Source organism: Zymoseptoria tritici, chromosome 3 (genome assembly GCF_000219625.1).
Source record: "Zymoseptoria tritici IPO323 chromosome 3, whole genome shotgun sequence".
NCBI lineage: Eukaryota > Fungi > Ascomycota > Dothideomycetes > Mycosphaerellales > Mycosphaerellaceae > Zymoseptoria > Zymoseptoria tritici.
In genome coordinates this window covers 66,355-80,875 of record NC_018216.1, presented here as the reverse complement: position 1 = coordinate 80,875, position 14,521 = coordinate 66,355, and the positions used below count along the sequence as shown (strand labels likewise).

Below are 14,521 nucleotides of genomic sequence, written 5' to 3'. Positions count from 1 at the left end.
GAGTTTCATCCCCGGATCGAAGAACGGACCAACGGTTCCTCGAACACGTGAAAGGACGCGGAGCCCACTCCGACTCCACACTACGACCTCGGTTCGGATGACTTCATCGCTGCCATCGAGCTTCAAGCTCACGTCAACCAAGACCTCACCTTTGCACCCAAGACATTGCTACGAACAGGCATTGCACATGTATTGAACGCGAAAGGACTTCTACGAATCCCGCCACTCTCACCCCTCGTCCGCATTGGCCTTTCTTCCATATCTCAAAGCAGATCCCATTATCTGCTGTCGGAGCTGTTCTCTCGTTCATTGCTTTTCCATCTATCCAGCTACAGAAACGATACACTACAACATCTTCGACTTCCATACCTCTCCCCACCACACCACCGCAACCATGCCAGTCACCCGCTCCGTCCCCATGCTCAGCCTCGAAGCCGCCGTAATAGCCTCCAACGCAGCCCAAGAAAAAGCCAAACAACTGGGCATCGGTACATTCCCCTTCCATCCCCTCCCGCCCAACTAACCAGATATTCTCAGACTTCAACATCGCCCTCGTCGACTCCTCCCTCCACCTCCTCCACTTCACCCGCATGCCCACCGCCAAACTCACCTCCATCGACATCGCGATCAACAAAGCCTTCACGGCCGCTGGCCACCGCTTGCCCACATCCGCGTACAGTACTGGTAACGGGGCGAAGAACTTCCAGCCGGGTGGGGTGGCGTATAGTATTCATAACAGCAATGGGGGGAGGTTTTCGTTGATTGGAGGTGGGATACCGATTGAGGTTGAGGGAACGGTGGTGGGCGCGATTGGAGTAAGTACGGGGACGCCGGCGCAGGATGCGGAGGTTGCGCAGGCGGGGGTTGATGCGGTTAAGGCTTGGGAGGGGAGGAGGACGGGGCCGAAGTTGTGAGGTGGAGTGATGGAGGATATGGTGTGAAGATATGGGTTGTTTGATTAGTGGCTACTTAGGTGTTTCTTGCGGCGGAACATGACTTCGGCTTCAAGCCTTCTGCCTCTGTCGGGCTTTACTTCTCGTTGAAGCAGCTGGCGAAGCATCCTCCACTGGTGCTGGTGTGCCCTCGTCGCTTTCATTCCTCTCATTTTCATCCTCTGCGGCCTCCGTCTCGACACTCTCGCTAGCTACGACAGGAGAAGTGGTAGCAGACTCGGCCTTCCCGCCCTTTGCCACATCCCTCAGCATCTTCTTTTCTTCACTCTCCACACCGTTCATCGCCCCACAAGCACTGCATCTCCACTTTCCGACATCCTCCATCGTCCTCGCGCCAGGTGGAGCTTGACCATTGACCAGTCGGCAGCTCTGGCAGATCAAAGCAATGCGATTCTTCGCTTGCGTTTCGTCTTCGCCAAGCACAACATCCAGGATTCGATCGTACCATCTCGGACCATCATGAGCGTACTGTGAGGGTTGTCGCTGGAAGGGAACCGGACTGACCGGGCTACCAGGACTGCGGGCCGGTGACACATTGCTGAATGCGTTGGGTGCGAACTCTTCACCAGCAGGTGATCGGTTTGGTGACGGTACTCCTGCACTCGGTGGTCTTGGGACGACTCCAGGCGCACCTTGAGGTATCACAACACCAGGCGGAGGTTGTCTACCCGGTATATTTGCAGTTGGCGGCGGCGCAAATCCAGTCCTTCCACCCTGCGGCACACTCGGTCCCATATGCGACTTCCTCTTTCCATTTCCCTGTGGCGACGGTGCTCGCTTGCTCGGCGGCGAACCTCCATACTTCTCCAACAACTGCTGCGTGCTGTTGTACTTGGTCGCAGCCTTCAACTTCTCAATCGCCGCCTCTCTTTGCTTTGTCAAGTCATTGAGATGATTCTGCGAGTTCGCCAGTCGGTAATTGTAATATGCATCGAGTCCCGTTCGTATGCTGTAGATCAGGACGGGTGCACCGGCGATGGCGCTGTATTCGAGGATGTTCCAGTTCTCCCAGCCTGTGACGAGGGTGAGGATCGCCGCGATGAGGATGTATGCGAATGTGGAGTAGAGTGTCCACAGGACTTTGTAGCGGCGTTGCCTCTGGCGGTATCGATCGTTTTGTGCGCTCGTCTTGTTGATCTTTGTGGAGAGTTGAGAGAGGACTTTCTCGAAGGAGGCTGCATCGGTGCCGTTGCCGCCGCCGAAGGGCCAGAAGGAGACCATGATGGGAGGTGGTGCTATCGATTTGAAGTCATGTCGGTGATATCGTGTTGCATGTCAGTCACAGGGGCGAGTGGATGGAATAGAGTAAGAGAGTGGCTGGTCTCGTGTTCATTGAACCTCAGGAACGTCAGGCTTGGCAGATCTGGAGGAATCTCGACTCGCGATGACAGAACTCAACTAAAGTACCTTACAACATCACCTCATGCGAACATTCTGTGAGCGGAGTGCACAGCACGTGTGATGCTGCTTGGTTAGTAGGGCGCGTACGACGGTGGATATAGTTCTACCAACCGCGAACATACCGGATTCTGACGATGACCCCGATTGTGGCCGCTCTTCCAGAAGCGATGCACCGAAAGGACGGGATCAGAACAACCACTGCGATTGCCGGTGGATCATGGTCAAAGGACAGGCCAAATAGAGCACTCAGACTGCAAGCTCCCATTCACCGACTCGTGTCCACCTAGATCACATGCCGCTGGGCGCTTACAGCAGTCGGCGCTTAGCCAGTCACTCGACATTCACACCATCGCCAAGTCTCGCATTCGGGCGGCACAGCACTGCTATTTGCTGCCGGAAGACGGTATCGGCGTTCCTGGCACATCCATCGCTAACTCTTCCAAGTAATCGATGGCGCGAAGTAGTCTCTCGACCCTCTTTCAGCCGCTATTGGATTTCTACAACCAGACAGGCCAGGGATGGCAGGGCATAGCGGTGGCGGTACGGAGTTGGATATATGGGTTGCAGGTATCCTCGACCGGGTGGTCTGGCCAGCAATCATCATTCCACTTGTCTTGTTCGCCATTTCCTTTCGAGTTCTCTTCTCTTGCATTTATCTTATTTCTTACCCCTTCTCAAGCATTGGTCCGGTACCATGTCTCCCACTCACTTGAATCTGTTTCCCGCTCCAGCGATGAGCACTGGCATGCCGCGCAAGTCCAGCCTTAAAAAGACCAAGACCAACAATACACCGCACACGAACGGCGAAGTCAAGCTGAATGGCGTTGCATTCCAAGTCATGGCGTCTCCAAAGTCACCCATAGTTCAGCCAGCCAAGGAGACCATCAAGCACGCTCTTTTCTGCGACCCTCCAACTGGTGAGCCGAGGTCGACATCTCCAGCATCTGCGACAACGTACAACTCTACCATTTCGAATCGAGGGCCCCTGCGAAGGCAGTCTCGCGCCCGAAGACCGTCGAGTTTGATCTCCAACGGGTCACCCGCAATTACGAACGACTCCTGTCCCCATGAGGAGGATGAGCTCACCGCTTTACCCACCAACACACAATTTGGCTCCACTTCGCCTCCCAGGAGAAGCCTTTCATCACATTTGAAGAGGTCGAACACAATCAAGACGACCGTCGTGTCCTTGGCTAGCAATGACCTCTTCACGCCCATCACGGATGATGACAATCTGTCACCGCTACCGAGCAAGACCCGGTTTCAACCCACCACTCCATCTCTGCCCGGCTACAGTCCACCGATGAGATCAATGTTTCCTCGATACGACCCATCCAGACCTCTGGACGGACAACAGTACTACCCAACAGCACGCGCCCCATCTCCAGCTACTTTCGACAGCGATAAAGTCAGCAAGATTGGTAGTCCTATCGAACGACACTCACTGAAGAGGTATGACTCAGCTGTCGGTCTCGTAAACGGCTACGAACACATTCCTGCCGCTGGACATGCCGATCTCGAAGCAGTCTGGAAAGCATCGTGTGAGGAGTTCCCCTGTGAGGGCAGAAAAGTGCAGTTCGGCCTCCATCAGCCCGCCAGCGGCACAGCAATAGCAATCGGCACTTCGCTGGAGGACCTCATCTTCTCAATGGAAACCGACACTCAACCCATCCAACCCGACGCCTCCCCCGCAGCACCTAAACAGTTCACAGTCAACAAGCACAACCCCACCGCCCCGTCCTCAACCCAAGTCGCCCAACTTACCCTCCCCGAACACACCACCGGCATCACATCCACCAAAGAATCCTCCACCACAACCATCTTTCCCCAAGCCGCCGCCCTCGCCGCTATAGCCTCCATCTCCAACTCCCCACAAGCTCAAGCAATTGCGACCTTCGACCCCACCGCTTCCAGCCCCGAAGCAGCCCGCATGGCTCAAGACGCCGTCGCCGTAGCTTTCTCCCGCTACTGCTGCGACTTGACCAAACGCACCCGCGTCCGCGACTCGCTCGGAAGTGTGGTCGCACACTACGACCTACGGCACCCCACCCTCGGCGTCTGCGCTGTGACCGTCACCAAGTCCCAGTCTGCGATCTCGAATTCCGGTCCGCGAGCCAAGATCGCGTTTCATCACCCCAGTGCCACGCCTGCGGCTGTCGGCGCTGAGACGCTGGAGCTGGCGTTTTTGGACTTCGCGCATGATGCTTGTGTTTTGGATCTTCCGGGATTGCTGGCGTTGGATAGTCATTTCGTCATCGACACGGTTGTTTGCGCATTGTTGGCTGTGGCAGTGATTGAGAACGATGCGCTTGTTAGGGAGCTGGTGACTTTTGAGGCGCCGCCGAAGACGCCTGTAGGGTTGAAGGGGAAGAGTGGAGTGGAGGGTGGGGAGAAGAAGTGGTTCAAGAGGATGGAGTCGAAGAAGGGGAGGGGGAAGCAGAGGAAGGTTGTGAAGAAGGTGAAGGATGAGGATGAATTGCCGGGTCTGGCGAGAGCGACCATTGCGGTTGCTGGCTTCGGGTTGAAGGCTGCGGTGTGGGTTGTTGGGACGGGAGTTAAGGTCACGGCAAAGGTTGTAATTGGGGTGGGAAAGGCGGTGGTTAAGTGATGGTTGGTTGGAATGGTCTTTTGTTGTTTTATGATACCATGCACTCTGCTTACGGCGTTTGCCTTCTTGATAGTCAATTCAACGATTTTTGCCGAGGTCCTTTGGACACCTGCAAGTGCTCAGCACGTGAGAGGCGGGAGATGAATATGTTGGTGAATTCGGATGTAGATCTGGAGGTGAATGAAGGAGGTGAATGCAGGAGGAGCCTGAGGTGCTCCAGAGCGCTAATCAGCATATATCTTCTTCACGCCACTCCGGATTCTTCTTCTTCTTCTTCTTCAGCACTCCACCAAACATCGCGCACCATCTCCAGCGCCAAAGCAAGCTTCTTCAACTTCAACGGCTGTGATCGCTCCGAGCAAGCAACACCCATACCTCCACCTTCATCTTGCGAACGGCTCCCACACTCGACAACCACTCAGACACTTCTATAGCGATACGAACCACATCTTCCGCTACGATGGCGACTCTGGACAGACTACCGGCTGAGGTGATTGACGAGATTACTCAGTCGGTCTCATTTGGCGACACATGCTCGTTGCGCCTTACAAATCGGAATCTGGAGGAGAAGGCAACTAGTAGCGCTTTCAAAGCCAGGTTCGAAGAGAAGAACGTGGAGATGACCGAATCTGGGCTCCGTCAGTTCGCCCAGGTCGTCGAGCACGGTAGCTTGTCGCATCGCTTAAAGCATCTTACGCTCGTTGCGCCATTCTACCAGACCAACGCCCTCTCCGATGAAATCGACGATGGAGAAATTCGCACGCCCAGTCAGCTGCAAGTCCTCGGGCCGAATGACATGCTGGAAATTGTTGTCGCGCGAATGTCCAGTACGGACAAGGGGAGAATGGAGTCCGATTTGGAGGAACTTTACGAGCACGAGGAGGAATTGCAGATTCTGCAGAAGAACAACCTGGACCTGGCCTTGCTTGGGCAGGCTTTCTCAAGCCTCGGCAAGTATGGCATCACACTCGACACAGTCGTGGCGGAGCTGGTTCTGTACCAGGAGGACAGCGCCACGTCGATGCTTCCCCTATACAGTCCTAGCGAGGAAATTGCCTGGGCTGCAGCTGCCCATCATGCGAAGCTAATCCTCGGCCTCCTCACAGACGGTGTCCTTAACGTCAAACACCTGAATCTGTTCAACAGTAGTCGTATGGTGGGAACCAGCCTCGCTGTTTGCGACCTTGGCACCATTAACTTCAACTCTTCGCGCTCGGCGGTCCGGAAACTCGAATCTCTTTCGCTGAGTCTGTCCGAGGAGGAGCAACATTTGATCACTACGCAAGAAGACAGATACGGCAGAGCCTGCTTCAGGGGCTTTGCGCAGATGTTGCAGAGCTGCGAGAATCTCCGAGAGCTCGACATCGCCGACTATTGTGTGGAGTGTGTCGAGGACATTGCGGAGCGCGGACCGAAGCAATCGCGTGGAATTCTTCATGCGCTGAATCAAGCAGAACTCCCGAAACTGCAGGATCTCACACTTCAAGGCTTCTACCTAGACCACAATCAGCTGGAAGCTGTGCTTCACCGCCGCCGGACAGTCAGGAAGCTCACACTTCGGTGCATTTGCCTCGTGCAGGGTAATCTCGGAGAAGCACTGGATTACTTCGCGCAAGAGACGGGGCTTGAGGAGATTCATCTCGACAGTATGTTCAGTCCTGGGCGAGTGCAATTCGAGGGTCCTTGGGTCGACGACCGGGTTAAGGACAATCCCATCCGCAAGGGCTACGATGGTCTTCAAGCACACTGGCAACGAGGAGGTTGCGATGGTACGGTTCAGTACAAGGTGTTCCCCAACAACGACCCGCCGCCGCACAATGCCGCCGCACGTGACTGGTTTCAGGATCTGGAGAATTGGTATGGGCCACCTGAGCGGCTGTGCTCCCGTGCTCGGCACCTACTGCAACCGGAAGAGATGTGGCGGGCGGAAGACTTTTGATCTTTGATTGGATTGATTTTCGTTGTCTGGGCCTTGCAGCGAAGTTTGTTACCTCTTGCGCCATGCATGCTGTTACGGTGCTATTCTTTATGCAATCAGTCTGCTTTGACAAGGTCCATGGGATGGAACCTGAGATCATCGTTCTCGTGGCTTGGCCGAAAGAGAAGACCAGTGTGTTTCTAGCGAAAATTCCTGTTACTTTGCTTTTTGTGCTTGGAGATACCTGCCGACTCAGAATCTTCCGCTGCGCATCGAGCGTCGGAAGGCTGCTGAGCCTTTGTCTGAAGGCTACAGCTACTGTTCCGTCTGGGATGTGGCACCTGTGCTCATTCTATGCGTTGGTGCGGATTGGTTCGGTCCTTCGAGGTAAGCAAGAGCATGTACGATGTCGATGAAGTCGGCTGGTTCAGAATACGATTGGGATCGTTCAACGTCCAGCGTGCCCGCCCATGATGTGAGAGGATGTAGTTCGTGGAACATAGAACCACAGGAACGGAGAATGAATGATGCTGAACACAAGATCTCCAATTACCTTGCGCCAATGCTCATTAGCATCGCCGTGTTGCTTTGGCCATTGACGTCTCGAGGAACCACAACTTCCTCCATCATCACACTGACGCTGACCATTCCGTACCATGCGCACTGTCGCCGCGACAGTAAATTCCAGCTCAACTCGTCACAAGTCTCGAGAACACCACAGAACCCACTAACGGGCCCTTGTAGGACGACAGTGAAGTCGTTACACGTCCGCTGTGATGGAAAGGAGGCTTCCGTAGCTGCATGACCCGTTGATGACGCCGTTTCAGAGCTTCAGGACGACGGCGAGGTCCTGCAAAATCTCAATAAAGGACACCAAGAAGATTCTGCAGCGTTTGGAACGCAATTTGGCTGATGTGCGTGGTGACGTTGGCTGTCGCGAAAGACGTCAGGGGCTCCTGTGTCGTTCCTTCCCGAATTCTTGTAGTTTGCCAGCGAAGAGACGCACACCAACCGAAATTCCCGCATCACGTCCACATATTCGCCAACACTTCACTCCGAGTCGATCCCCATCTCATCTCCGTTACATCTCGATCCCATTCAAGATGCCGTCTCGATACATCCCGGAAACCCTTACGACCCTCATCGAAGCAGACGATGAGGATTCCGAAGCCTCGGCGGAATTCAAAGTCGTGCTCCGGACATGCGTCGAAGGCTCCTCGCTCCTTGACACCCGTCATGAATGCGCTATGCTCGAAACTGTCAACTGGAGCGCAAACAGGCTCGAAGAAGCCGTAAGGAACGGACTCGACCCAAATGAAGTCGAACGACAGCAGATCGAGGCGGCCGAGTTCCAAACAGTCCTTTGGAAGGGAAGAAACGAGCAGCAGAAGTTTCAGAATGCAGGCGAGCGTGTGCGTGACAAAGAGAGGGACATACCGCCGCCGCCGCCAGCCGCATCGACCGAGCCCTTCACCTCCAAGGCAAACGGTTTAACTCAGGTCCAACAGGAGAAGCGACGAGAGGGAACCTCGCAAGCTGATACCGCGCAAGCCGCTTTCACGCAAGCTAATTCCACGCAAGCTACCTCCCCGCAAGTGGCCTCCTCACAATCGACCTCTTCGCGGACCACTACGACCAAGCCATTTACATTCGCGGCGCACAGTTCGACCCAAACACTACAAGAGAAGCAATCAACGGAATCCTCTCGAGCTGCTTCCTCGCAATCTGCTGCGACTATGCCATCCAGGGTCGCTGGAAGCGGTTCATCGCAAAGCGAAGTCGAACGACTCCAGGGACTGACGATCGAGTTGCAAGCAGAGCTCTTGAGAGAGAAGACAGTGACGACCGACCTGCAAGCAGAGTTGTTGAAAGAGAGGAAAGAGAACGAAAGCCTGCGGAAGGAATGCGAGCGTTTGCGCGAGAAAGAGAAGGGATCGCAACCACCACCCCTGGGACGCATTCGCTCCAACCGCAGCACCGGGCTCCCAATGACGACACCTTCCTCGACATCTTCTGCGCCTGACCCACTCAGGCCCACTGGAAATGTGTTGTCGCAAGAAGCCGCACCGAAGCCGTCCAAGAGACCGGCGAGAGGCCCAGTGACACCCGCACCCAAAAAGAAGCAGGCGAAGGCCGCCGCGAATCGAGATGCCACCGACGAGGTCCTGGCAATGATCAGGGTCAAGCCAGCAGGTTCGGCGCCGGGTGTCGCCCTCGAAGAGTTCTCCGAAATTCTTTCTCAGAGCATACGCGAGTCCATTCGGCCGTTTGCAATGAAACCGTATATCGTGAACGGCAAATGGATTGAGGGCTGTTTTGTCGCGAAGTCATACCAAGTGTCGCCGATCTTTGACCGTGACACTAAGAACAAGAAGAATGGAATCAATGCGTGCGCGGACTGCATGTCGAGACGACTGCCCTGCATCTTCATGGATCCGAGCGGGGACAAGCCCGAAGCATTGTTGTTGCCGCTGCCAGAAGAAGAGAGGCCAGAAGGCGCCACGCCAGACGAAGTCAGATATTATTGCAAGGAGTGATGCAAGCAAAGCATTTGCAATAGGTCAACTGGGCGATCGTGGATTTTTCCTTCCATCGCCGCTCAGATGCGACTACACCAAGCAAAATGTATAGAAGGCATAATAAATGGAATACGCTGACCTCCTGTTGCTGCCATTGCAGTCATTTCTTCATGAAGCGAGGTGTCCCTGAAGCCATGTGTCCCGAATTCCAAGCATTTTGCTCGCGCTTGCGTCCTTTCCTTCGCATTCACAACTCTTTTGAACCGTCTCGATTGCGCGGGAAAGTAAAGCGGCAGTTCGGGTCGATCGTAGATGCTGCGGTGCGGTGCAGTACCGCAAGCTGTGCGCCAGGACGTGTATGTGAAGTGAGAGTCGTCGTCCGAAGTTGCACTGGCGGCGAAGCTTAGTCAGCCGCTGTACTTCCCGTTGTTATAATTGGACTCAAGCTGAGTGGAAGAAGACCTCTAATTAGCAGGTATATATTGTCGTCTAGAGAGAATCTTAAGTATAAGATTCTTACTTTAGCTATCTGTGTGTAGGAATGCCTTAGTACTAGTTATGTGCACTTTACTAATAGTTAGTCTAATAATCTACAATACTCCCCTATTAGCAGCTGCATTATTACGAGCTGTCTGTTACCTAAATATAGTAGGTATTTACCTACTACGTAGCTAATGCTCGGCTTTAGCTTGTTAAAAAGCATCTTCTTCTAGCTTTTTTATTCCTCTACTTTATAATCTATACCTCTTATCTATTTAGCTAATTTATTAGCTAATCTATTATCTATCCCTTACAGCTATTAATAATATAATCTATATTACTAGCTATAGCTTTTAGAAGAAGAGCAGCTTTCTCTATCCCTAGGAAAACCTTCTAGTAAATTATTAATAAAGCAAGAGCTGTTAGTAGTAGAGATCTCCTATAGATCTATAAAGATAGTTCTATAGCATATTAGACTATATATTAATTTATTAGAGGAGAGATAAATAAATACTATAATAGAGTAAATGTTAGGGCTTAGGGTCCCTTCTCTTTTATAGCTTACTTTAATAGGTTTATAGCTAAGCTTAATAAGGATCTCCTTACTATAGACCTTATTAATATAGTAATAGAGGAGCTATATAACTTAAGGAAGTAGGCCTTCCTAGTAGAAAACTACCCTAGTCTAATAACTCCTAATCCTTAAGGATTTGTATTATATTATAACTAGACTCCTCTTAGCTAAATGTTAAGCTCTAATAAGGCAGAGATAAAGTAGTAGTTAGTAGTATAGCATCTTATATATGTTCTCTTTAAAATCCCTTCTTCCCTAATAGAAACTAATATTCTCCTAGGCTTTAAGTTAAGATTCTAGGGGAATTAGCTTAGTCTTTTAGTAGTAGTTTTAAGGGGGCAGGCTACAGGTTCTAGGATATACTCTAATACTTTTAGGTTTTTATAGAAAAGTTTTCCTTTAGCTAGGTGTTTTTCTTATAGTTTCTTAGATACTTTTATAGAGGTATATAGTTGCCTCCTTTCCTTTATATAGATAAGAATAAAATAAGTATTCTAAGTATTATACTTCTTAGTTTTATAACAAATAAAATAGTATAATTCTAGGGAGGGAATCCTTCTTAGGTAGGAATGCAGGTATTAAGGCATAAATTTAAAAGCAATTTCCCTCTTCTTATTAAGGGCTAGTTAGTCTAGTAGTATAATTTCTAACTACAAATTAAAAGGTTATAGGTTTAATTCCTATATTAGCCTCTCTTATATATCTATGTTAGCTGCCTAATATAGACATATAAGTATCTTTTTGCTAGATTTATAGATCTATATATTAGAGGATAATATTTAAGGATTTTAGTTTTGTTAGACAGTCTATAAGCTGCATGTCTGTCCTTATAAACTCTACCTTAATACTCCCCTTATTATATTATTCTCTATAGTAATAGTTCCTAAGAGAGACATGTCTTAATCTTTTAGAGTTAGCATAGTTTTCTATAAGGCTAATAGCTAATTAATTGTCTACTTTAATAAGGATAGTAGAAATGCTTTTAGCCTAGGTAAAGGGCTAGAGCTTATTAATAAGATTCCTTACCTAATTTACTTCTCTTATTGCCTTAGTAAGAGAGAGGTACTCTGCCTTAGTGCTAGATAGCACTACTTCTTTCTGTAATTAAGATCTCTAGACAACTAGGCCTCCTACAATTTTAAAGAGCATTCCTAAGGTAGACCTAGATATACTAGGATTACTAGCAAAGTTAGAGTCTAAGAATGCTTTAATCTAAATTTGCTCCTTAGTTTTCCTATATATAAAGCACTTATTAATTATGCCTATAACATATCTTTAGATATGTTTAGCTACCTAAATATGCAAAGGTCCTAGGTTCTAAAGGAACCTTACATAGTAGTTAATAGCAAAACTAATATCTAGTCTAGTATAGTTTAACAGATATTGCAGTTCCTTAATAATCTTGTTAAAGAGATTATAGTCCTCCTTTATTCCCTTATCCTAGAGGGGTTTAAGGAGGGTATTAAGGGGGTACTTAACACTCTTTGCATTACTAAGACTATATCCTTAAAGTTTGTCTTTAGAATAGTATTCCTAAGAGACAGACATAGAGCTATCTTTCCCTTCCTTTAGGTAAAGTCTAAGAAAGACATTAGTATTAATAACCTTAATTATATACTTCTGCTCTAATCCCTTAATTAGCTTATTAATCTTATAGTCTAACTATCTAAAGATCTAGAAGTTATCTATATAAAGGAGAATAAGGATGCCTTTCCCTTAAAAGAGGCAAGTATTACTAATAGTTCTTATTAGACTAAGCTTTTAGAAAGTATCTATAGTATCGTAGTGCTAGAGAGTAGCTACCTACTTAAGCCTATATAGTCCTTTCTTAATATATATAATATACTTATAAGCATCTTTCTTAAAGAGATAAGCTCCCTCTAGTAGCTTAATAAAGATCTGCTTATCTAGGTTTAGATTTAGGAATGTAGTCTTAATATTAACTTATCTCCTCTTCTAGCTAAAGTTAACTAAGAGGAATAGAAGTATTCTCCCTATTATAGCTCTTAGGGTAGGAGCAAAGGTATTAATATAGTTAAGTCCCTTCCTTTGTATAAATCCCCTAGCTGTCTATTTAGCCTTATACTTCTTTATAGTTCTATCTAGGAGTACCTTAATCTTAAAGACCTATTTCCCTATAAGAGGGACTCTCTCCTTAGGGAGGGTGCTAATAAGTTTCTATTTAAGGCATCCTGTAGACTTAAGTAACTTAGCTTCCTTAATAATAGCTTTCTCCTATTCCTTATAGTTAGATCTAAAGAGAGCTTCCTTAACTGTCTTAGAATTAGATAGATTAGGATTTGTTACTTTAAGTCCTATCTTCTAGATCTTGCTATAGTCTTTTCTTATAACTAATCTTCTACTTCTTAAGAGTCTAAATGTGCCTAAGCTTTTAGGACTTGCTTTATTACCTAATTTCTTAGGTCTCTTAGGGCTTCTCCCTACTTTCCTCTTTCCTATAATATAAATGTCTAAGAAGGAAGTTATAGTATAATCTTAGAGGTCTTCCCTTTTAGGGCAATTCTCTGCTAATGCTTAATATTATAGCTATATTAATAAGGCATTAGCCTGCTCCTAGAATCCCTTAGGACTTCCTTAGAATCCCTTAGGACTTCCTGTTTCCTTAAAAACATACTCCCCCTAAGCTAGCTAGGAGGCTTCTTTATACTTAGTAGCCTCTAGCTAATTAGGTTTAGACTGCTTATATTAGTTATTTTAGGACTGTATGTCCTAACCTAATATTTGCTCCCCCTAAGATGTTAAAAGGGAGGCTTAGTTTCTCTCTCTCTATATAGTATTAAATATATTCTCTACTTCTTAAAGATAAGAAGTAGTAAGAGGTTAGGCATCTTGCCCTTAGGCATCCTAGCCCTAATCTTAATCCTTAGTATAGATAGTATAGACTTCCTATTCTATAGTAATAGGTTGCATTAGTTACAGGAAACTCTCCCCCTAGAAGTCTAGGGTAGTAGGTATTATACTATATACCTTATCCTTATTATGTATTATATAAGGAGAGGTTATAATCTTATACTAAAACCTAGTAAGGGCAGATAGTTTAAACTTCTAAACTATATAGTTAGTTAAAGTGTTCTCCTAGAATCCTAGATTCTAGTATTTCTCTACTTTAGGATAGAACTTCTATAAATTAGGTCTCCCCTAATTATATAGATATACTCTGTATCTAAATCTCCTAACCTTTGTTAGATTAATATATAGAGTTTTAGCATTAAGATCTTAATTAAATTCCTAAAGAGGAATCTTGTTAGTTAACAGGTATATTAGCCTGTTAGTAAGGAAGATTATATATATAACTACAAAACTCTAGAGAAGGAGAGGTAGGCTAGAGTTAATTATTATTGCTCTTGCCTTATTAAGAATAACCTTATTAGATAATTCTACAATTCTATTCTGCTTAGGAGTATAGGGAGCTAAGAAATCCTATCTTAGTCCCTTATTCTCTGCAAATATAATTAGATTATTATTATTAAACTCTCCTCCTCTATCTAAGAACTAGATCTTAACTATCTTTTTGTACTAGTTAAATATCTTAGTAGTCTATTTCTTAATAATTTATATAGCTTGTAATTTAAGCTTGTAGAAGATAGCCTATCTCCTTCTTAACTTTGCATTAGTAATTATAAGGATGTACTTGTATCTAAAGATGTCTAGTAGAAAGATTAGTCCTATAATGTTAATATAGACCTTATCTAATAAGGATTAAGGTGTTAGTCTTAGAGTTCTTAACACTACTTTCTATAACCTTACAAGCTTGTATAGCTTATAGTGCTTAAGTATAGATATGTTAATCTGCTTAAGTCCTTAGACTTAAGCCTTTATTATACTAAGAATCTTGTTCCCTATATAGCCTAGTCTCTAGTACTATCTTATTATATTAGCCTTAGGTATAGTAAAGGCTAGATAGGATATATTTCTATTAGTTGTAGAAGTAACTTTAGTACTCCCCTTAGGAAGAGAGATAATTACATTCTAGAGGATTAGAATATTATAAGTAGACTAAACCTTGCCTATCTTCTTATTATTCCTTAAAATATATAAAGATAGCCT

General features: G+C 47.2%; 5 protein-coding genes across 5 annotated transcripts; 4 read left to right on the top strand and 1 right to left on the bottom strand.

Annotated features, from left to right (window-relative positions):
- Nucleotides 1-191: 191 nt before the first annotated feature.
- MYCGRDRAFT_69221 (uncharacterized protein) lies at nucleotides 192-914 on the top strand (the record flags this gene model as incomplete). Its single annotated transcript, XM_003854619.1, has 2 exons — nucleotides 192-488; nucleotides 538-914. The coding sequence occupies 2 exons, from the start codon at nucleotides 395-397 to the stop codon at nucleotides 912-914; spliced, it is 471 nt and encodes a 156-aa protein (XP_003854667.1).
- Nucleotides 915-1,004: 90 nt separating this feature from the next.
- MYCGRDRAFT_69219 (uncharacterized protein) lies at nucleotides 1,005-2,225 on the bottom strand (the record flags this gene model as incomplete). Its single annotated transcript, XM_003853573.1, has 2 exons — nucleotides 1,005-1,436; nucleotides 1,488-2,225. The coding sequence occupies 2 exons, from the start codon at nucleotides 2,172-2,174 to the stop codon at nucleotides 1,005-1,007; spliced, it is 1,119 nt and encodes a 372-aa protein (XP_003853621.1).
- Nucleotides 2,226-3,048: 823 nt separating this feature from the next.
- Nucleotides 3,049-4,962, top strand: MYCGRDRAFT_108392 (uncharacterized protein; the record flags this gene model as incomplete). Its single annotated transcript, XM_003854620.1, has 1 exon — nucleotides 3,049-4,962. The coding sequence occupies one exon, from the start codon at nucleotides 3,049-3,051 to the stop codon at nucleotides 4,960-4,962; it is 1,914 nt and encodes a 637-aa protein (XP_003854668.1).
- A 119-nt stretch (nucleotides 4,963-5,081) lies between these two features.
- Nucleotides 5,082-6,901, top strand: MYCGRDRAFT_108391 (uncharacterized protein; the record flags this gene model as incomplete). Its single annotated transcript, XM_003854621.1, has 1 exon — nucleotides 5,082-6,901. The coding sequence occupies one exon, from the start codon at nucleotides 5,423-5,425 to the stop codon at nucleotides 6,899-6,901; it is 1,479 nt and encodes a 492-aa protein (XP_003854669.1).
- Nucleotides 6,902-7,983: 1,082 nt separating this feature from the next.
- On the top strand, nucleotides 7,984-9,417 carry MYCGRDRAFT_91304 (uncharacterized protein; the record flags this gene model as incomplete). Its single annotated transcript, XM_003854622.1, has 1 exon — nucleotides 7,984-9,417. The coding sequence occupies one exon, from the start codon at nucleotides 7,984-7,986 to the stop codon at nucleotides 9,415-9,417; it is 1,434 nt and encodes a 477-aa protein (XP_003854670.1).
- Nucleotides 9,418-14,521: the final 5,104 nt, after the last annotated feature.